The sequence below is a fragment of the Bombus vancouverensis genome, chromosome 1 (genome assembly GCF_051014615.1).
Source record: "Bombus vancouverensis nearcticus chromosome 1, iyBomVanc1_principal, whole genome shotgun sequence".
In the NCBI taxonomy this organism is placed as follows: domain Eukaryota; kingdom Metazoa; phylum Arthropoda; class Insecta; order Hymenoptera; family Apidae; genus Bombus; species Bombus vancouverensis.
Genome location: NC_134911.1, coordinates 10,537,612 through 10,559,181, shown reverse-complemented (window position 1 = coordinate 10,559,181; position 21,570 = coordinate 10,537,612). Strand labels below are relative to the sequence as shown.

The 21,570-nt window shown below is 40.2% G+C and overlaps 4 protein-coding genes across 13 annotated transcripts; 2 read left to right on the top strand and 2 right to left on the bottom strand.

The window, feature by feature from the left end:
• Positions 1-628: 628 nt before the first annotated feature.
• LOC143302666 (exopolyphosphatase PRUNE1-like) lies at positions 629-5,092 on the bottom strand. 6 transcript variants are annotated; one of them, XM_076618499.1, is made up of 6 exons: positions 4,855-5,092; positions 2,010-2,251; positions 1,651-1,922; positions 1,284-1,525; positions 1,045-1,206; positions 629-965 (listed from the first exon to the last, which is right to left on the bottom strand). In XM_076618499.1, exons 2-6 carry the CDS (start codon positions 2,099-2,101, stop codon positions 786-788), a joined length of 948 nt encoding a protein of 315 aa, XP_076474614.1. In that variant the 5' UTR covers positions 2,102-2,251; positions 4,855-5,092; the 3' UTR covers positions 629-785. The 6 variants fall into 6 exon arrangements, with proteins under 6 accessions (XP_076474614.1, XP_076474628.1, XP_076474601.1 ...); XM_076618513.1 differs by having other exon boundaries at positions 2,010-2,145; XM_076618486.1 differs by lacking the exon at positions 4,855-5,092 and adding an exon at positions 3,181-3,319.
• On the top strand, positions 4,554-15,701 carry LOC117153320 (inositol polyphosphate-4-phosphatase type I A). Of its 5 annotated transcripts, none has more exons than XM_076618373.1 (17): positions 4,554-4,686; positions 6,586-6,678; positions 7,513-7,668; positions 7,753-7,953; positions 8,052-8,197; positions 8,299-8,471; positions 10,361-10,502; positions 10,617-10,732; positions 10,840-10,926; positions 11,023-11,183; positions 11,260-11,443; positions 11,586-12,784; positions 13,064-13,329; positions 13,484-13,701; positions 13,831-14,153; positions 14,285-14,552; positions 14,665-15,701. In XM_076618373.1, exons 1-17 carry the CDS (start codon positions 4,569-4,571, stop codon positions 14,795-14,797), a joined length of 3,984 nt encoding a protein of 1,327 aa, XP_076474488.1. In that variant the 5' UTR covers positions 4,554-4,568; the 3' UTR covers positions 14,798-15,701. The 5 variants fall into 5 exon arrangements, with proteins under 5 accessions (XP_076474488.1, XP_033183148.1, XP_033183149.1 ...); XM_033327257.2 differs by having other exon boundaries at positions 8,052-8,206; XM_033327260.2 differs by having other exon boundaries at positions 4,587-4,686; positions 6,569-6,678; positions 7,517-7,668; positions 8,052-8,206.
• Positions 15,702-15,905: 204 nt separating this feature from the next.
• Positions 15,906-19,650, top strand: LOC117153511 (uncharacterized). Its single transcript, XM_033327618.2, has 3 exons — positions 15,906-16,504; positions 16,619-16,958; positions 17,727-19,650. Exons 1-3 carry the CDS (start codon positions 16,143-16,145, stop codon positions 19,275-19,277), a joined length of 2,253 nt encoding a protein of 750 aa, XP_033183509.2. The 5' UTR covers positions 15,906-16,142; the 3' UTR covers positions 19,278-19,650.
• A 232-nt stretch (positions 19,651-19,882) lies between these two features.
• LOC117153534 (uncharacterized) lies at positions 19,883-21,434 on the bottom strand. Its single transcript, XM_033327676.2, has 3 exons — positions 21,275-21,434; positions 20,871-21,050; positions 19,883-20,723 (listed from the first exon to the last, which is right to left on the bottom strand). Exons 1-3 carry the CDS (start codon positions 21,428-21,430, stop codon positions 19,959-19,961), a joined length of 1,101 nt encoding a protein of 366 aa, XP_033183567.2. The 5' UTR covers positions 21,431-21,434; the 3' UTR covers positions 19,883-19,958.
• Positions 21,435-21,570: the final 136 nt, after the last annotated feature.

Below are 21,570 nucleotides of genomic sequence, written 5' to 3'. Positions count from 1 at the left end.
CGGTTAGTTTTTCGGCTCTTTCCGGCGAATAAATTTGTTCGTCTTGTCGCGTTTCTCGCGAAACGTAGTTCGATGCAAACTCCGCCACCCTGGACCAAAGCTTTAGCCCAACATCCATGGTATCGGCCCGTGGTGGTGGTGAGTTTGCTCGAAGATAGGAGCGGCGGAGAAGAGTGGGGCGAAAGGGGATATAGGGGAATATCTCCCTCCAATGTATGTATCTCCGATCGTAGTAACGATGTTGATATCGTTATAATGGTATCGATCTTTCATGTACGTTACACTCGGCATAGAGCATAATTAACTCGAAGAAAATTGGAGTAATCACCATCAACTTGTAGTCGTATCAATCGATCGTTCGTTCTCTCTCTCTCTCTCTCTCTCTCTCCACCTTTCTCTTTGTATCTTACTCTCACTTTCTCTCTTTCTCTCTCTCTCTCCCTTTCTCTCTCTCTCTCTCTCTCCCTTCATGTAACAAAAGAAATAAGGTAATTCTGTGGAATCTCGCGCGTTTAAATGTGTTGGTTATTTATAATACGAGTTTCGAAACAACTTAGCTTAAATTAACGAGTTTCGAAACAACTTAGCTTAAATTAAAGAGTTTCGAAACAACTTAGCTTAAAGTAAAATGAGTCATTTTGTTTCCTATTGTTCTTATTTCATTTATTTGGAAGATTGAACTCAACGAACTGACACTGCCATCTGAAATGTGACTTCTTATAATCTCTCGCATTTTGTCTTTACAAATTCAATTTCAAGCAAGAGATCCTATCACGAATAGTTACTCAGCATCGACACTCCAACGAAACGGTATCTCGAATGATCGGTAAAATTTGTTTTCGCGTGGCACGTAGATTCCTTTGTTCATAAAGGAACAAATTAACATCTCCATCTTCTTGGTGAATTTTTCTAATCAAACTCAATTCGAGAGATGGTTGCGTAGACGCCATTAAAGCTTCTATTATCTGTTAATAGTAAAATTGAGCCAAGATCGTATCTCTATCGACAGATCGAATAAAATAAAAACGGAAAGATTGTGCTAACCTTATCTCTTAGCCGATTGGCATGAGACGAAAAAACAGCGATATCTCGAGATATTTCTTGCGCATTAAGTTGCATTCCCATTAGAACGACGATCGTAGTGTTTTTACATTTGGCAAAATTTCCAAGACTTTCTAGATAATCCTCTTGTAAATCAAGGAAATCCTAAAGTGCGATATGCAAATTGAATGAATTACAATTCATACGTAAAAGAAGGAATACGCGTATGCTTTAGTTTTTACCTTCACCAACATAGGCAATCCAACAATCGGTATGCCAACAATTACTTTTAAATCTTTGATCAAAAGATCATCGATAGTCAATTCGCTAATGTCAGATTTTGCTTTGACGATCTCGTTAAACACTTTATCTCTGTCTAGATCTAATAGTCCAACTTTTTCCAGAGATTCCACGATTTCCACATCGGCGGGAGTAGCACGATCGGCCTCTTTTGAAAAATTACAAGTATCGACCAAGATTGGACCTATAAAAATTGCAATAACAATTACGTTTAAATAACGCAAAATCAATTTGATGTCTGAATAATATATTCGAGTAAAATTTAATGAAAGCCATCTTGTTTGTTTGCTTGCTGACTTGCTTGCATACCTCTCAGAAGACTCGATATCTGCGAGTCTATTATTTCTGCATGTTTATCGAATAAATTTCGCGCCACTAGCGTCGCGCAACTGCCTACGCTCTCCAGATGTATTTCTCTACCAGGCCACAGCCACCGTTCGTCTTGTGGTCTGTGATCGATTATTTTTACTACAGAATCCATTAGATAAGTGTCTTCGTCCGGAAGGTTATGATGATCAACGAGCACCAGTTCCAATTTCGTTTCCACATTCTTCTTTAAAGCTTTCAAATCTATTTGATCCCTATTAATATACATACGATCATCTATCTATACAATTTACTTTCATTTTTTCATTCTATAACATTTGTTAGAAAATCTTGTAACTTACCGAAATGTCAACAAGTTGGAAGGTATGTTGTGACGTTTCAAGAAGAATACGACTTCAGTTTTTACACGATACTCTCTTTCAGATATATTCATCAACGGAATAACCACTAAATCTGTTTCCTTCCTTTTAATTCCGTCTAAATATTCAGAAAAAGCTTGAATCAATGCCGATACGGCAGAGTCTAAATCACAAGATTCATTACCCAAAACGATGCAGATTCTTTTGTAAGCCAGCGGCTTCGACTAAAATAATATACAAACCAATACCTCATTAAATATTTACTATGTCTCTTCTAAAAATTTTTTATAAAAAGATTTTGTTCCTATTATACCGATATCTTAGATTATCATCCAATAATTTTATCCACCAGTGTTTATCCCTTTCACTTGTATATTTCGAAATTTGTCTGCTTCGGATTTTCATTTTCAATTCATTTTTACATATAGTTGCGCAAAATAACAATTTATGCTGATAAATAACTAAATATCTTATATTTTTCAAGTTTATTTTCAGTTTTCTACACACATATTCAATTTATTATCTAATATCGTTAAATAATACAATAATTCCGGTTTTTTTATCTTTTTTAAGCAAAATAGGATAACATATTTCAATTTTTTAATGACTAACAATTTTAAATGTCTCAAAGATTTGGCGCGCAAAAGATACAAACTGAAAGTATCTGTTACATATTACGTCACATATAACTGCTACCAACTATAGTTGCAATTCGTGGTATTAATTTGTTCGGGCAAAATTTTCTTAAGAAGAATGTAATTACAATTTTTCTCGTCATCTACGTTGTGATAGATATACGTGGTATAAATTTAGACGAGAAATTATGAATGTAAAATTATTACTATAGATATCAAAATACAGATATTGATATCAATATTAATTTTAACATGTTCTTAATGCAATATAAATATAATAACAAAGGAATAATTACGATGGAACTAATGATATGGAAAAACAGAGAAAAGAAATAATTAGTGATATAAGTAAATTATCCAATTGCATTATATTAGCTTATTATATATACTACATAATATTATTTAGCACTCAACTTATTTAGTAGAAGTGAAGACGTGTATTATTGTCTTGTTATAATTCACGAAAAATATAACTTTATTCACTACAGCAATCCAATTAAAACAAAACAGAAATTTACCAAGACTGCTTTCGATGCGGATAGAAATGATTCCATGCTTCTTTACTATGTTGCAGGATTTGTTTATGTACATATCATATAACTAATCAACTGACTTCATATATTGTGAATTCATGTCTGTTAATTACGTGTGAATTTTGAGATCTCTTGAAAAAGCTGTCGGTTTATTTGGTTGCTAGTATAGAACAAACAAGTAGATCGTTGTATTAAATATACAAAGAAGTTAGCAAAGAAACGTATTGAAAATTATTGGCAAGTGCTATTGAATTTTGTCGAGCACATCAGAGCATACTCGGAGGTATTCGAGTTGAATCGGAAATCTTCGTTAATACACGAAAGATACCGAGATCGAACGAAGCAAACGACAGTATGGCCGCGACCACTTGCTCCTTTGTCTGATAGTCGTTGATAGGTGTCATACGTCGTACGTCGTATGTTTCGAGATGCGAAATACGGTACACATTCATTTCACATTCGTTCGATAGTTATTTTGATCCAATAGCTTTGATCTTTGGATAGATTACTGGTGCATTCACATTTTCTTGCAAGCATGTTTTTTTATTTTCATATTAGCATGAAAATAGCCATCGCAACGCGATATATTTGAAATCTGATTAGCGTGATATTAGTTGTCTCACTAGTGATTTTGGTACTAGGAACACGATATACGTCCGACAAGGCGAATTACGGCGAGGAGAAACTGATGGATTATTTGAGAATAATTTTCGAGAGGATATTAGAGCATACTGCCTACACGAAGATGCGGTACAATATATCTGCTTGCGGTTCCATCGCTTGTTATCTTTGTTCTGCACTTTCGTTTTTACGTCCCCAGTGATCAAAATTATCTACTTCTCATTACTTATTTGATAGATTAAACGATTCGATAAATAACATATCTTCTCCCAAAATGCATGCTGTTGCGGAGATAGTGAAAATAATGATATTAAAAGAAAAAGAAATGCAAGCGTGGAGTGCAATTATATGAAGGGGGGTTAGGGGTTGGGGGTTGGGGAGAAGGAGAAACATGGAAAAAGATGAGAAAAAAGTACAAGGTGTGTATGGGACAATATAGGTTATAGATTTCAGAGATCGATCTTTATATTCGTTCGCGTTCAGTAGAATTAGGAATAAGGATTAGATGACTGTTTTCCATTTCGTTTTATTCCACTGTTCTACGTTCTATTCCGCGTTTCGTTTCCATTTCGTTCCATGTTCCGTTCCGTTTCGTTTCGTTTTTTACTTTGGAAATTTGACGTAACACCGTGAAAGAAAGAGATGCGATACACGTGTCATTAAATGTTTATTCTTGATAGATAACAAGAAAGAAGAGTACGTGATCGCAGATAACGTGGAAGTTACCCACGGGTAGACGGGTGCCTTCCGCGATGCGGTTTAACAAGCAAGAATTGTTGACCCTGGCTACGCAACCTTCACAGAAATTCGAGAAGGAGGGTATATTGTATGTACGCGAACGTCAAGAAGGCTTCTTTCGCAGAACTGAGAGTGAGTGATCAGATTTAGTCCTTGACAAATAGAAATAATATTAGCGTATTTGTCGCCTATTTTTTCATCGATTCAATTGTACGTTGTACATGTAATTTTAAATGCTCCAATCAACGCATGTTCTTTCCTTATCTAAGTTGTATATTTGATCATTGAAAATAAACTCACGTGATACGCAAATTCTTCGTCTTGTATTTAATATAGAGCCAACCTCTCATCTGTTTTCCAAAAGGATACGATTCGCGCATCACGTACATATATTATCAGTTGGTGAGATTTTTCAGTTTTGTGAGATTCGTACAATGCTCGCGTGTATAGCATAAGACGCCCGTTTACAGTCACCGATTTACGCGGCTATTGCCATTGCTGCCCTCACCTTCGCCGCTGACTTCAACGCTGACGTCACCGCCGTCTGTATAAGCCAAACGATCATACCATTTTTTCTTCTCTTTTAATAATTTCCCAAGTATCAACGAATCGTCAAGCGTCAAATATCGCTATCCGTTTCAAGCTATTTGTCTCCCTTTTCCGCCGAGTACGAAGAATTTGTCGAGCTCTCGTGTAAACCTTTCGAATGCATAAGCATTTAAAAAACCTTTCGTATATTACATACTTACACACGTCGAAGCTACGAAACATCCCGAATCGAATACATATGTATTCCTATTTACACATGTACACGTACTAAGAGCGAAACATTGTTTCATTTACATTGTTATTCCTTTGTTTATCCTTTTGATATTATCCTTGCTGTTATTGCTGTTGTTGCAAAGATTTACCGTGGCTGTTTAATGATTTGATTAAAATATCACCTACTGGACGAGTATGAAAATTATTCGATATTAATACATTTTAATACAAATATCGCTACCTTATTAACAGATATGACAACAACAACAACAATAATAATAATAACACAATTTTGATACGGTGTGTCATTCTGATGGCGCATACTAGATTTTAATACAATATGCATCTAATTTCAATAAATAGTTTGAAAAAAGATGATTGAAAGATACTGTTATGTGTTAGAATACTATTATCCACGGTACCAGAACATCTTACAAGATGTCATAATAAAGTCAAAATCGTGATTTTATACCTGCATTAAATGGCAATTAACGAATTCGGTATGTCGCGTAGCTACTTGAATATTCTGTGTTTGTATATGTATGTGTGTATATACGTATGTATACATATATATTGTGTATTCATATACACATATGCATATTTTTATATATATTTATACATATAGTATGTTGCATTTTATACTTAACATCCGTAGATTTATTGTACTTTCTATTTTCAAGTTTGTGGACTTGTCAATTATATTTTTATTTTCTTTTTCTATTTTTTGTTTTAAAAACTGATTTCTGCGAATCGAGCATGCTTGGAAATTGTGACTGACGATCGATGGAAGAATCTCCTGTCGGACGTGTGCACGATCGTTCATGGATTGAAACCGTCTCGCTGCGACTCGATCGAATCGCTTATGTTCGCTAAACAAAGCTACCGCGATATAACATATTCGAAAATGTTCCTTGTTTTTCTGGCTGAGATCGACTCGAGAGCGGTAACAAGTGACAACGCGTATTGCAACAGACGTGATAAGAAAAAGGAGAAAACAAAATTGGATAGTGAGAGAGGGGCAAGGGAAGATGGGTGGGAAGAAGGTAGCGTTCGATCTTCGACTGTAGCTTGTAGTATGTATACTGTATATATTGTATATACTGTATGACGTATACGATCGCCTTTATGACTCGAAGCGAGACGAATAAAACAGCTTGTATCAAGGAATGAAAAGACGAAAACGTACCGCTTAGTGTACAGCCACGTCCGACTGCGTTCAGATATTAGAGCACGTTAATTAAGCTACCTGTAGCTACGTATAATTTGCAGGTACAGGTAAAAAATCTGACAACAAATATCAAAAGGGAAAAACACATAAGACACTACGAGACCTCAGTTGCGTTACAGCCAGTACGAGTAAAGGTATATTGGAGTTTTTTTTGTTTTTCATCCAAAATTTTCTCCTTCACACTGTCTTAACTCGATCAATCGCGATTAACACGCTTCTCGTTACGCGCTAACTTCAGTCCAATCGAATCAAATCAAATTGATTTCTGTCGATCGAGATCTCGTTCGTCCTTTTGTCACGTTTATCGATACTTATATTCTTTTCCTCGATCACGCCATATCCAACCGCCATTCCTATCGGGCACGGTGCTACTCTACTTTTACTGCATACCATATTTACTCGTACGCGTGTCTTCCTTTAACATTTTCCCTTAATTTTTTCACCTTAATCTCTCGATGGAATAGCACGATTCCGCGTCCGCGTCACATAAACCTTATTATTCTACCTATATTGTTATAGATCGCATGCATTCTTAGCTTTCTTAGTTCTACAAATGTATGTTCTTTACTCTACTAGTGTATCGCATAGTTGCCTTGTCTGACGAATGCCTGGAAATCGTATCTCCGTAAAACAATAGCGTAGACAATCAGCCACAGCCTGTCGTGTGATCTCCGCTCATCCCTTCCCATTTATTTACCTCTGTGACCTATGTGTATGTACATGTATATCGTATATGTATTTACCTGGATGCGTAAATGTAACTTTGTCGAATATCTTCAACTCACTACTTATGACTCATTCTCTGTTCCCTTTCTATTTTATTGTACATACATATATATCCTTTTCTAGCCCGTTTCTTTCTTCCTAAAGACAGAAGAAAGCAACTTTGGACGAAATACCTGTTTTCATCACAGATGAAAACACGCTAACAGACTAACACGGAGTTGTCGCTCTTCTCTGTTGCATAGTAAGTTTGGAGAGATGGTGCAGATTACGGGGAAACCTATTGTTTTATTTCAAATCACGGGAGCAATGGTCGGAGCCTTTAGGTGTGATAATACTGGAACAATGTTTTGTTCGCATGGAACAACCGAGCAATCAGATCCCGTATGGATTCAGTATAGGTAAGCACATTTGGTTTTTCAAGAAACGACGCCTGTAATGTCTGACCAATGAGCAGCAATATAGTAAGAAAGGATTGATTTCAGTATTCGACGGAGGTTTATTCCAAGCGTTAGGTGCAAATTCGGCCGAGGAGAGGGACAGTTGGTTGCAAGCCCTTCAGCTTGCCAGCTACGAATGTATGCGAAGTCAGTTATTGGCGTTGCAGCAACGCATAGAAGCGTTCAGTGGGCACAAACACGACACCGACATCCAAATGTTACGCTTGCAACGTGGAATTTCGACAGGTCCGCCATCTTCGTTTTTCTCTTACTCTATCCTTCCTAATAGGTATTTATTATTCTAGTTGTTTCGAAGCTGTCATCGGACTTGACCCTTGTTTCAGATCCTGCCGAAATACCGATATGCGAGATATCGTTGGCATGCGACAACCTCCTTTGCGACGGTCACGGTCGACCACCTAATCCGGTTCTAGAGGTAGATGTGCAAGTGAAAAGTTCAAAAACTTGGATTAAATATGCGCGAACAGAGGTAGTAGAGGTAAATTTCTAAACAAACTCATTCCAGTGTGTTATGTTGCTTAGTTTTCATAACAATCTCTCCCTCTCTCTCTCACACATAAACACACACAGCGAAGCAGCAATCCCGGCTTTCTAACGACTGTCAGTTTCCGAGCTAGCGACGGGCTAACCACGGAAACCAAAGTGAGGATAACCGCTTACGATGTCAGGGAACGCGTGAGTCAAACGGCGACACCGATTGGAAGCGCGATCGTGACGTTGAACGCGATTCAAGATACACCTAGGTAATTTGACCGACTACTACTACCATCATTCCCATTAGCAATATTGTTATTACAATGTTGTTTAACTTTTTTCCTTTTCGTTTTTCCTTTTGTTATATCAGTAGTCGTTTTTGCATTATTACTACTATTAGAGCTTTGTGCCTGACTCCAGGAAGGAACTACTGTAATAGTTGATTGTTTCTTTGGAGATAAACTTTTATTTGACGAGACTTCTTCCACATTCCAGAATTTGTTCACATCTTCGTAAAGAGTCTTCAGTGTCGCATTGCAAGTTGCTTTTGTTGGTTGCTTCCTTGTGCCTGTATCGCCTGTGACGATTCAACCTAATGCTGTATTTCGCAACTGCATGTTTTTGTCTGCTTGATCGACTCTTCCTTCGCAAAGGAAGTCCCAAAACAGTTGTGCTCCAATGAGACTGTCTACCTCAGCTGCTCGGTGGAACTGTGGATAGGCTAATGGAATCTTATCTGGTAGCTCTAACCTATTTCGATCAATGTTTTCTGATGGCATTGCTTGTATAACGTTGTCGACCAGCAGAAACGTTAAGTCTGCTGTATAGTCGCTAATTCATGAATGAACCTTGGTTCGAGTCGTTCGATTGATGTGCGATGTCATATGGTTCGCACCACAGAGAGGTATATTGACTCTTTTGGTGGTTAATCCTAGTCGTTTACATGCATTGGTTGTCAGGAAATGTGCCTGAGAGCAGGAGTCCAACAGGACTCTGCATCTTTGCGGTTTCCCGGTTTGATCCTTGATATTTATGACCGCTGTGGATAAAATGATATCCGGTGACATTCCTGATGATCGACATGCTAAATTAGTCTGAGTTGGTTGTCTTGAGTTCTCGCTATCAGCATGTGGAAGAGTGTGGTGTTTTTTACGGCATACCCTGCAGTTCCAAGCTGTAGCTTGTTTAGACGTTGTAGAGGAGATACCTCGAATAATGCTTTTAAATGATTGTATACGATCTTGGCAGGCTGGTTGTATAGTCTCTCTAAAATTTCCCAGGCGATTGGGTAGTTACGAGCTGTATTTGACAACGATGCTATTGCATCAGCCGCTTCCTGCGTTAGGCAAGAGCGGAGATATATTAATTTCTTACAGTCATTGATTCGGGAATTATCGTGAACCGTGCAACGGAATTGATCCGCGAACCCGGGCCAATCTTCGTAGGCTCCTGAAAATGTAGGTATTTGAATTTTAGGTAAAGCAGCTTCATTCGCGACTAGACCTGCATATGATGTGCTCGGTGTGTTCATCATATTTCCGTCAGTTGGTTGTCTGTTCGGTCTCGTAACTCTCTCAATTAAGTCCGCAATGTCTGCTTTGCATTGCAAGAATTTATTCTTTATGGCCATGCGTTCATTTCGTGCTTGACCCTCGTCTGTATCGTCTAGTTCGCTCTGATTTGTACTATATGTGGCATATTCTGTTTCTAAATCGTTCAAACGGTATTTAAGGAAGGTTACTGCCCCTCCTTCCTCGTAATTATCAAGTAACGCTTGAGCATCAGCTAATTCTTCAGTGAATGTTACCCGTTTCAACTTTAATTGTTTCATGCGTCGTCCTGTGTGTATTCTTCGTTGCTTATAGTTGAACTATATTGGGACTTTGTCGTGCTGTGTGTACTGTCCGATGGTTGAAGCTTAATTGCCGCGTGCCCTTCCGGCTGATCCTTGCCTGGGTTCTTCCTGGCCTCGAGTCATTACGTTTACTGCTCTGGGAGGACCGGTAATTTAGAATTTCCTAATGAGGGAAATGGGCCTGTCCGTGCCATAAGCGGACGGCCAACTAAAATTCCGAACAGACCTTTTTACCCGTCCCTCGATTTCCTTACCAATTTTCTCATTCTATCGCCTCTCTGACTAGTGATCGAACGTTTTTAGATTGAGGATACCTTTGAAGTCGGCAAAAACAACAACTGTTGGCTTTTTGACGATCAACGTGTGGAATTTGGAAGCGGAAGACAGAGGGAACAGTACAGAAAGTACCCCATCCAAGGAACCTTCTTGCGGAATGAATCATCAGGTAAACATCGACCTATCGCCAATTATTTTCCTGTCATCGCCAGATTTGTCATGTTCTATAGTTCCTCTTTTTGTTTTTTTCATTCCGGTGTGTGTGTATGTTGATTTTTTTTAGGTACTTTCGCACAGACGATCACAATCACTACCACCTAGATTGGGAACCAAAATCAAGTTGCCGCATCAAGGACAACTCAAGCTTCTCTTTGCTAATCCATACATACAAACATACAGGTACAATTTTAATAATAAATTAAATTCGCGTGTATCTTTTCTTTCTTTCTTTCTCTCTTCTCTCCTTTCGTCACATTTCTCTGGAATCGCGTGCATCGTCGTTTCAGGTTTCACTCTGGTTTAGGCGGCGATATTTGTGTACACGAAATCATGGCAGAGAGTAAACTTTGTTTCCAATTCCCACAGCATTTACTGTGAGTATTCCTCGTTTACTGTAACATTTTGTTTCGCGTAAGCTTGCTTCACGAATCAAGTAGATAACATAGAAAACATTTTCTCCATTTCTACAGTGCAATTTGGATTCAAGAAGAGAAAGAACTGCTGCAAGAAGTAGCCGGCATGGGTGAACTACGAGAGCCCTGGCATACAAAGCAAATCGAATTGCTTGATCGCCATCTTCATCTTTTACATCTTTATTCACAAGCTAAAGAGAATTTGGCCGCGTTCAAAGGTAAACGAAAACGTTTACCATATGAAACGCCCTACCTCGTGCGCCTCACTAATCGTTGAAATAATAACATCTCTAGGAAGTTATTTCAAGCGATCGTCGCGCAGAAACGATAGGACGCTTGAATTTGCACCTGTCAACTTACACCTTCAAAGAATGTGGGTGCATAACGATACGTTAAACAGATGCGGATTTTATGACTTTATCACTGTCGGAGCATTCACTGCGCATTCGCATAAAAGTAAAAACGGCGGACTCATTAGGTAACTTATATATAAACTATAGAGTTTGAACAGTGTGAATAGAATCGAAGGACGAGTGGATCAGAGAATGGATAGATCGATAGATGATTAGGTAAATATGTAGAATATATCCTCATATCGTTGACTGTATACCGTTTGACAGGTTGCTGCAAGCGCTAAAAGAATCGCCAACGCGTGGCAATCAGTTGTATCAAGGAACATCGAAGATAACGATGGCACACGATGCTATTCAAGCAATTAAGCAACTCCGGCGAGACGTTGTCGACGCTATGCGTGCTTTGATGAAACTCGCGAAAGACAAACAAACCAGTGGAATGTTACCAATTTGCGAAGATATGATCACAAAGACCAGAATTTTGCTCAGTCTATGGGATCCTGGCTTGGTCGAAGAAGCATTAACTTTTTTAGAGGAATACAAAGTAGCCAAGGTTCATGAAACTTCGAACGAAAACTCTCTGAATTTAGACTTTAAAACGAACCAATCATTGTCTCCTTTTAAGAGAATTACGCAACAGTTGAACTTTGACTTGAAAAGTCCGGACTTTGACGATTTCGTTACACCCGATACTCCGGAATGTGTGAGAGATCTGTGGACAAAAGAGAACGAGAAAAACGGTTATACGGCCTCGTTTCCCTCGAAAAAGGAACACGTTCATGTGAACCATCACGTTAACACCACTAATCAAGATAACGTTACCGATGGAAAGGACGAAGAAAATTTTGTTATTTTTCCAGATGTCGAAAACGATGCTAAAAATTCGGAAATTATCGAAACTTGCGCAGAAACGTCGACCAGTGAAAACGTCAACGACGATGCCGATGACATCAACGACAGTGGGAACAATCCCGTCGTTAGCGATACTATCTTGGCTACAAATGCTAGCAAATGCGAGGACAACGAGGAACGAGAGGCGGATATCAAAGGCGACATTGATCCATGCAAACGGTTCCTAGATACTCAAAAGATGTGCAATTCACCGTCTGCTAATTATTACAAACCTACTGACGAACCCGAGCCGTGGGATCTGACCCAATTAAATATCGAGGCGAGTGTAATGTGTTTAGTCTCGAAAGTTAAGTTTCTTTGTGGAAGATGTAGTAGTCCGGCTGTACGACTGCGGAATAAAAATATCGTAGGCAGATCGCATAGCTTGAAAGGATGCGCTCCGACTAATCGTAGCAAAACTGTTCATGTTGTGACGATTCAACCGAAAAACGACATTAAGAATAACGACGAATCGAGCAAGTTACTCGATGCATCTGTGGAAAATCGTTCGAATTTTCGACAACAACCGAGTCCAGGTTCGGAGAAGATACCAGCCTTTTCTAAAGCCAAAGAAGGTAAAAAACTAGATCGTCGATAATCCTTCGCAACTTTGATTCCTATCGTTTAACTAGTGTTTCTATTGCGTGAGAACCATGATTCGTTATCCTTACTATATTTACGTATTTGCAGATGTAGAAATCAGGTTTTTTTTTTTAAATATTTAAATCTAGTCTAAGAAAATGTATAAAAGAAAGAAAAGAACAAACAAATTAGAAAAGTATCGATTGATAAATCGGTAATTTTATTCTTGGTTCGTGTATACGAGTAAACACAGTATTGTTTTTGTTTTAAAGTGTGCCAAGCTGTCGACTCGATGACGCGAATGATTAAAAGCAATTCGGGACAAAGGAACAAATTCACCGAAGGCTTAGATTTTGCCTCAATCGTCGATTGGACTAGCGAGCTCAGGCCGAGTATGAAAAAATTACGCCAAGCTATGGATGGATTGCTGAAAACTGCTCGATTGACGCATTCGGTATTTAGAGTGCAAGAGGATCCGAAAATGGCTCAACGCGCTTGTAACGTTCGGTACAGGCGAGACGTATGCTTTAGTCAAGCGGTAAGTTTTTTATATCCTTCTTTTTGCCTCTACTACTCTTCACTTGATTAATTACGCTTCCCTCGATCACTTCATCACTCGGTGATTCTTTCACTTAACAGTTTCTTAACAGTTGGATAACGATACATGTAATAATCTGGAATCGTGATTTCAGTTGACTAGCTTGGTATCGGGATTGATGGCAAAGCTTTGGTGCCAAAGACCCGATCCCATGTTTCTTCTAATCTTGACCACCCTTGGTCCTTTGGTCTCGTTCGAGGGACTTGTCAGTTATTACGGAGACGAGATAGATATGTGGGGAGATATGACTGTAGCGGTAGAAGATATGCATACCGTAACTTTCACGCTGACTAGGTGTGGAATCGAACCGAGGTTAGTATTGCCGTCTGTGTCTCGGTATTAATTCAAGCTGTTCATGACAATCGGATATTGACGAATCCCGCATACATAAAAGCGAATAAATATATTCTGCAACGATAAATAGTGGCACAAACGTTTCAGGTTCGAGGGAAATTGTAACGCTCCGTTTCAACAACCACTACCAAGAGTACTCGGTTCTCGAACAGCACTAACAGTGGTACTTCCTGTGCCGGATGCGATCTATTCTCTGCTGCCGTTGGTTCCTTCTTCTAGGCAAACGATTTCCTTCAATGTTACCCCGGTCTTCTTTAACGTCGGTATTAACGAAATGGCTTCCCTGGCGGAGAGTCTCGGAACCACGAAACCACAGGAAAAAAGCAATATGGATAATTTCGAAAGACTGAACGAGTATTATTTGCGTTTCAAGAAGCTGAATTTGCCAACGGAAACGTCGTCAAAACGACGTAAGATTCTTCTATTCGTTTTTTTAAATATCTTAGTATCTAAATGTATGGTGGTGTTCGATTCGCTTACATCCTCACATACTTTTCGTTCATTCACCTTTTCTTTATGTTTTATCATTTTAATCCATTAGTTGGCGCAAGATCGCCGCTCGGCCAAACGTTAGCAGAACTGATGACGAATCTAAAGACAAGTGTCCAGGCCAAAGTAAACAAGAACGTGGAGGTGTTACAATTATCCTCACAAATTTGTCGAAGAATGCGCGGTTTGAGGTTTACCAGCTGCAAAAGCGCGAAGGATCGCACCGGGATGTCGGTAACACTGGAGCAAGTGAACATCTTGACTGCCGAATATCATCTGGCCGAACACGAATACATCAGAGCGCTCGACTGTATGCGAAGGTTAATTTCTTCTATCGAATATGAAATTTCAACTAGATAGCAGTAACTATTGTTTCCTAATAATACATAAACGGAAAACAGTACCACTGAGAATACCTGTTTCTAATTGCAGCGAAGGATGTCGACGGGAAAACACGTGGAAAAATATCGGAATTCGGAAATACGCGTTCAATAGCTTGCAGATCCTGACATTTCCGAAACTGTATCGACCACCGACAGGAACTTATGGATCCGCACAAACTTAAAAATTTAATTCGTAACAAAGCACGATTTTGCCACAATACACACGATGTCAATGTGCGATCGAACTTGAGTAGAATGATTATGAAAAAGAAAAAGTTGTTATGCGTGTGCGTGTACGACTGTGTGTGCGTGATCGATTCATCATAGAAACGAAAGAGAGTGCCATTTTATTTAATACTATCGCGTGTTAGCATAGAGATCGTGAAATTTTGAAATGATGTATTTTTATTATTTCTGTACATAGAATTTTACCATAGGTAAGGATATACTCGTATATAAAAAACGGTGAAACAGTATATATATAAAAATTTTATCGAAATTCACGTTATGTGCCAACAGTTATAATATATATAATATATATATAATATATATAGTTATAATATATAACAGTTATATATAATATATATATAATATATATATATGTTATCGTAATTTATTAAAAGGAGGTGGGTGTGTGCTCCACCACGGTAACGACCGTGTTCCATTAAGTAGGATATATATTTTTTCGTCGGCAAAGTTATATTGTTCGATCGTCTATTAACGTCCTTGCCCTTAGCGTCTTCCGATAAAGCGCAACGGATATCGAGAATATGACGATAGATGGTGCGAGTTGAAGGATGTAGCAATTGAAAGATTACATTCGAGGATTACGTTAGGCTCTTGACGAATCAAAAGAAATGCTTGTAGCTTTGGAAACTGATTGTTCGATCAAAGTAGAGATGACACGTGAGAGTGACGATGCATTGAATCACATCGGTGTTTGTAATATACATATGTAATACTAGACTCGAAACCGCAACTGAAAAGTGCGTAAGTGCGGGATCGTGCATATTTCCAGTAAAAGTATACAAATTTTAGATTCTATCAGGGTAACAGTTGTATTTTAAATAAACTATTATCCTCTGATTTACGTACATAAAAACGGACACCAAAGGAAATGAGATACGTATATATACAAGTTTTCTCTGACTCGATTTACTCTTCCTGTTTTCATTAACCGTCTTACGACGAAATTCGACGCGCGGTAATGAAATTGACCCGCAACGTATGGTCATGTGGAAATATAATTTCTTAATCGATGAGTGGAACGCCGTTAATGATTCGTGAAGATTTCGACGAACCGAAGAATGTGGAGTGGTAAAGGATCGGTAACGGTGTGACGAAGGCGGCACAGCTTGCAGGCACGAGACAATGCATGGCCATGGAGCACGTTGACTGCGTTAGCAAGCGGACACCTGCTCCTTGTGCTCTCTACCCCCAACCTTTCATCGGAAGGACGATATAAAACTGGTAGGGCGGCTGTCGGTTAAGCCAGTGAGGTTTTGGTGGTCGAGTCGGTTACGTTCGATGTTTGACGATCGCAAAAGAAAAAAAATTATCGTCGCGCCGATCCGCAGGTCATATCTAATAACGAAAGAGATCCTTGTAGTTGGCCGATGCTGTTTCACGTTCGATGCTAATAACGCGATCAGTCGAATTATGAATAGGAAAGATTGGCTGTTGTGCGTAACGTTGGTTGCGATTATTACCCGGAAAGAAATTTGCGGCGATGAAAATGTTTCCGATGCTATCAGGTCGCTACGGGAACAAGTAAACGCTCTTCTCGATCATCGACAACAGGATTACAACGCTCTCGAGGCAAGCTTGAAGCGTGCGATCGAGAAAAATACAGAGTTGTTCGTTCTAAAGAACGAAATCAAACAACTGAGGTAAAAGAAAATGTTTGTTGGTTTGTTGTTGTTGCATCGTGCGCTCCATAGCTGGTCGATTTCCAATTAACGAGCAGGATCTCTGCTCTGGTGGTGGTGTGTTCTCGTTCTCAGAAAGGAAGTGATCTCTCTACGTGGCGGTAACGGGAACGAGGCGAAAAACGAAAGGTTGCGAGTGAGATGGCTAGGAAGCGCGGTGACCGAACTTCAAGGCGAAGTTGCCCAAGTTCTTCGTACAAGAAACGCGAGCGAAGAACTTGCCGAGAGATCGAGAATGAAAGGCGAGCTATCTCTGTTGAAGGGAGACGTAGCTGCGGTTGGAAGAGGAATTGGAAATCTCGGCGGCAGAATCGCCAAAATCGAAGCGATTCTCGGAACGATTCGCGTTGATATCGCTGCGATGAAGGAACGCTTTAGTCTGTTGTTTCGCACCTGCGCCGACATTGCCAGTCAGGTAACGTTGCCGCGTCCCCTTTTTTTCATCCTTCTCCTTTCCACTTCCACTTTCTCCCGAGCTTTACATTTTTCTTTTTCTCTCTTTTTCCATTCTGCCATCCTGTTCATTCTTGCGTTCGCCGCGTGGCCACCTGCTCGTGCCCGATCGATCGCACGCGCATCTGCCACTCTTTCTCTTCCTTTCCTTTCCTTTTTTCTCTTCCTTTTTCTCTCGCCATCTTCTTCCCTTCCTACCAACCCCACCCCTTTCTCGTCGTATCCCTGATCGCAAATGGTTGTGCGCTGTAAGTACTCATATACATACACTTAGTTACCTCCTTTTAAGACAGCTGCAGAAACTCTGTAATTCGATGTACGTAAGTATTATACATATATCGCGTCCATCGTGCACGTAGAATGCCGACAAACCGAAACACCTGCTGTTTCCAGCCGCTTCGTGCGCCAGCCAATCCAAATCGATTTCAGTGGCAGATCGTTGCATCGTTCTGCAGCTGCTCTTCAAAACTTTCGTCTTTGTTTTGCTTGGCTATTGGGTTCATTTTCATCGGTCCCTTTCTCTCAGTCCCTTTTATTTCCTATATCTTCTCCTATATCCTGCCTCTCGCTGTCGCCTCTTTTCCTCTATGCGATTCTCCGCAAATTCCTGACAGATTTTCGTCTACTCTAGAACGAATACTATTGAAGCGTGTAGAACTACGTTACGCGGATAATAACACGAAACTAATTGATAGTAACGTTTAATAACACGATATAATTTGAATTTCAGTTGAATTCCATGCAAATTGAGGTAAAGTCTCTTAGATGCGAATCGTTTTCCGCTAATGTGGCAAATTCGGTGACTCAACGTAACGGAGGAGGACCAGGAGAAGAAGAAGCGGAAAGGAAGACGAGAACAACGGCGGCAGCGGTATCGTCGTATTTTAGTGGAATGGTTACAAGGGATAGCGATCGTGAGACTACAGCTGCCGCGTCGTACAGTGTACGATCCCCTCGGCGCAGGTTCGCGAGAAAACATGGATATTGGAAAAGGAAGGAAGAGGGGCATCGAACGCGGCTGGACGATCGTTTAAAGAGTCTGGAGCGTAAAATTTTGTTGTCGGCTCGGAGACGAGCGTCGTTGGAAAAGCGTATCGCCACGTACGAGAATCAAGAATGGACGAGTTTGAGCAAACGAATAAAAAGCTTGGAAAAGGGTCACGTTGAATTGTCCCGCAAAATTTCAAATATTACCGAGAACGGATTTTTCACGAAGAAAGTGAACGAATCGCTTGGCTCACGACTGATCGACTCGTTACGAACTCTCGAGGACGTTATGGAAACGAACAACTCGTTCGCGAGGAGAGAATTGACACGACTCGATGTAAATGCCGCTCGAAAAGCGGCTGAACTTTCGTTAACCAGGGAAGAGCTAAGCAATTTACGTCGCACCGTGCAAGCGTTAAGCGTAAGCGCGTCTAAGCTTCAAGAGAGGAGCGACAAGCAACAAGAGGCGATCGATCGATTAAACGGTATCCATTCGACGACTGATTTTCAGAGATACTTGTCGAGTATCGCGTCGGATACCATAACCACAAGCACAACCACAACTACTACCACCATCTCGTCATCGTCGTCGTCGTTGTCGTCCGACAACTCGTTGTTCTCGAGTTTCGAACACCTGGAGGATCGGTATCATTTAATTGGGAAGAATTTGACGGGCGATTGCGAACAAACGACCGCGAACGAACCTATGGACGGGCTGCGACTTTCGGAAGCAGGCAAAGGAGGCAGACCGATGTTGGTGTTTTGTCGCGGAGGTTGGATGGTAATAGCGCGTCGTATCGATGGGACTCTCGACTTTGATCGAAACTGGAACGATTATTCGGTCGGGTTCGGCTCTCCGGTTAGTGAGTATTGGATCGGCAACGAAATCCTTCACAGGCTGACCAATCACGGTGACAACTGCACCAGCCTTCGAATCGACATGTTGGACATTTACGGAGAACGTTGGCGCGCGGAATATCAGTCGTTCAGAGTCGAATCTGAGGAGACCGGTTACAGGTTAGATGTCTACGGGTATTCCGGAAACGCAACTGACGCTCTCTCCTATCAGAACGGTATGTCATTCAGCGCGAAAGATCGAGACATGGACGCTAGCACGACTCATTGCGCGAGAAACTATCGCGGTGGGTGGTGGTTTAGTCGATGTCAACACGCCAATCTCAACGGCAAATATTCCCTAGGTCTTACGTGGTTTCGATCGGACACCAATCGATGGATGTCGATCGCATCATCGGAAATGTCTTTACGCAGAAACTCTGATTGTCGATCTCGATAGCGTTTTACTTGATTCGATTCGATTCGATTCGATATCGAACCACCTTTTTTTCCATACCAAAGACTTTTGTTAATCGTCGCATCGCAGCTGCTCGTTTGCTCGTAAGCGGTCCACATACTCGAACTTAAACGATAGATCGCCCGGGTACGCTACCTCTTTAATTATTATCGCCGTTATTATTCGCGACTTTGTCCCTTGGAAAATATTCTTCGTTCCAGCTATTTCAACGTTTATATACCCCTATATGTATAATCGTCTACGAAAATAATCGCAAGTCAAACCAGACATCGCCATCTAGCGTTCTAGAAAACTGTTATTTCGATACGATAACAGTTAATTATTCCCTTGTACGAAATAAATAAATTACTTTTTCCTCTGGTGTTTACATCTTTACTACTTTAACCATTGTGCATCTTACGCTACTATCTTGCGCAAGTTGTGAAATCCCCCTTCCCTTTGTATCAATGCGAAAGAAACGAATTTGCTCTTTAATATACATCATTATCATTATCATCATCATCGGAACGCCCAAGAATTTGAATCATAGTGTCGGAATGCGGTACCGATCCCGATGAAATTCAGTGGGGTCGGGTCACAGATTATCGTTCTTTTATACACACGTGTAATATATATATAATATATTATACATTATATATATATTATTTATTTTACTTATATCTTTTACTTATTCTTACATCGTTTCTTATGAACGAACAAGCTGCCAGAACTTGCATAGGAAGCACCACATGCCTTACAAACATATGGTTTTTCTCCCGTGTGAGTAAATACGTGTTCCTTTAAATATTTGTGTCGATAAAAAGACTTGCCACAAATTTCACAATGATAATTTGCCTCGCCGGAATGCAGTCTCAAGTGATATTTTAAACCGTTCGAAGAGGCGAACGTCGCGCTACAAAACTGACAGACGAACCGTTTGTCACCCGCGTGAATTTTCTCGTGTCTCTTCGTGTAACTGGGAATCACGAATCTTTTGCCACAGTATCGACAGGGATAAGACTTTACGGCATTGTGCGATTTCAAGTGAAATCGCAGTCCAGATTTCGAGGCAAACGTTTTACTGCAAATGTCGCATAGATACCGTACTTGCGTCGCCATGGGCATCGCAGTATCACCGTTACTTTGCACGTTAAACACGTTACAGCCACCGCCATCGCCATCGCCACCGCTTTCTTTCGACACGCGATTTTCCTCGTTGTTTTCGCTTTTTCCTTCTTCAGCGTGACATCGTTCGACACGCTGACATCGTGACAATGTCGCCATCGTCTTTCCATCTGTTTTTGCATCTTCGCCACATACGATTTCCGATTTTCGCCAAAGATGCGTTGAATTCGAATTTTCCTCCTGTTTTTCTTCGAATGTACTTTGCGCTTTCGAGTCGGTCGTTTCGGGTCTCGTAGTATACGCATGCTTTGCAATGCTGCGATCCTGCAATCGCGACACATTAGAAAAGCATTAAAATCCGCTTTCTATATAATTACCAAGTAATTTTTTAATCGGTGCTTTCCCAGAGTTTCCAAAAATAACTTGTATTAAACTTACACAATATTGATTAAGTATATTAATCTTACTTACCGAACCGATTTTCCAATTGGATTCATTTATAGAAAGTGATTTGTTTGCGCGGCACGATTCGTATCGTAATCTCAAGACGCGGTCCGATCTTCTGCATTGTTCGCGAAATTCGAATGTAACGGCTATCTTCCCTTCGCATTCGCGACAAATCGTCTTTGGCAGTCTGTCGTCTTCGAACAGCTAATCCAAATATATGCATATATATAAAAAAGCTATAGACGAATAGTGCGTCGTAAAAGCGTACCATGTGTATATATATATGTAATTACGTATAAAAGCATCGTGTATCAAACATGTAAAAGGACGAGAAATGAAAAAGAAGAAGAAAAAAGCAGTGATCGATGAAGCGGTGAAGAAAGAAAGAATAAAAATTGTAACGTAAAAGGTATGGGGAAACTACTTACCCTTATGGGGCAGCAATCTCGAATGCGAGAACGCAACTGTTTCGAGGTTTCTCCGTCGTCAAATATCGATATTAAACGATTTTCTACGCGAAGGCATAACCTACATGTTCCACTGTTCGATGTGCAGGGTTCCGCGTAGTCTACCAACTGATTCATCCTTTCTGTTATTGTCGCTGTTGTTCCTTATAATTAATACGATAAGGTTATTCGTTCAGATACTCGTTTCATCAAACGTACGACACACTCGCGCACTGTTTCGTGATACGTGAATCTTGGTTAGGGAAGCGAAGCTGCAT

Coding starts and splice junctions, on each gene's coding strand:
- LOC117153320 (XM_033327257.2), top strand. CDS start 4,569: ATGCGGTTTAACAAGCAAGAATTGTTGACCCTGGCTACGCAACCTTCA. Junction 8,472..10,360: donor GCGATTCAAGATACACCTAG/GTAATTTGACCG, acceptor GAACGTTTTTAG/ATTGAGGATACCTTTGAAGT. Junction 10,503..10,616: donor CTTGCGGAATGAATCATCAG/GTAAACATCGAC, acceptor GATTTTTTTTAG/GTACTTTCGCACAGACGATC.
- LOC117153534 (XM_033327676.2), bottom strand. CDS start 21,430: ATGAATCAGTTGGTAGACTACGCGGAACCCTGCACATCGAACAGTGGA. Junction 21,051..21,274: donor GAGATTGCTGCCCCATAAGG/GTAAGTAGTTTC, acceptor TATTTGGATTAG/CTGTTCGAAGACGACAGACT. Junction 20,724..20,870: donor CCAATTGGAAAATCGGTTCG/GTAAGTAAGATT, acceptor TCGCGATTGCAG/GATCGCAGCATTGCAAAGCA.
- LOC143302666 (XM_076618486.1), bottom strand. CDS start 3,216: ATGGAATCATTTCTATCCGCATCGAAAGCAGTCTTG. Junction 1,207..1,283: donor GATTGCCTATGTTGGTGAAG/GTAAAAACTAAA, acceptor ATCGCACTTTAG/GATTTCCTTGATTTACAAGA. Junction 966..1,044: donor CCAATCGGCTAAGAGATAAG/GTTAGCACAATC, acceptor TACTATTAACAG/ATAATAGAAGCTTTAATGGC.
- LOC117153511 (XM_033327618.2), top strand. CDS start 16,143: ATGTTTGACGATCGCAAAAGAAAAAAAATTATCGTCGCGCCGATCCGC. Junction 16,505..16,618: donor AACGAAATCAAACAACTGAG/GTAAAAGAAAAT, acceptor TCTCGTTCTCAG/AAAGGAAGTGATCTCTCTAC. Junction 16,959..17,726: donor GCGCCGACATTGCCAGTCAG/GTAACGTTGCCG, acceptor TTTGAATTTCAG/TTGAATTCCATGCAAATTGA.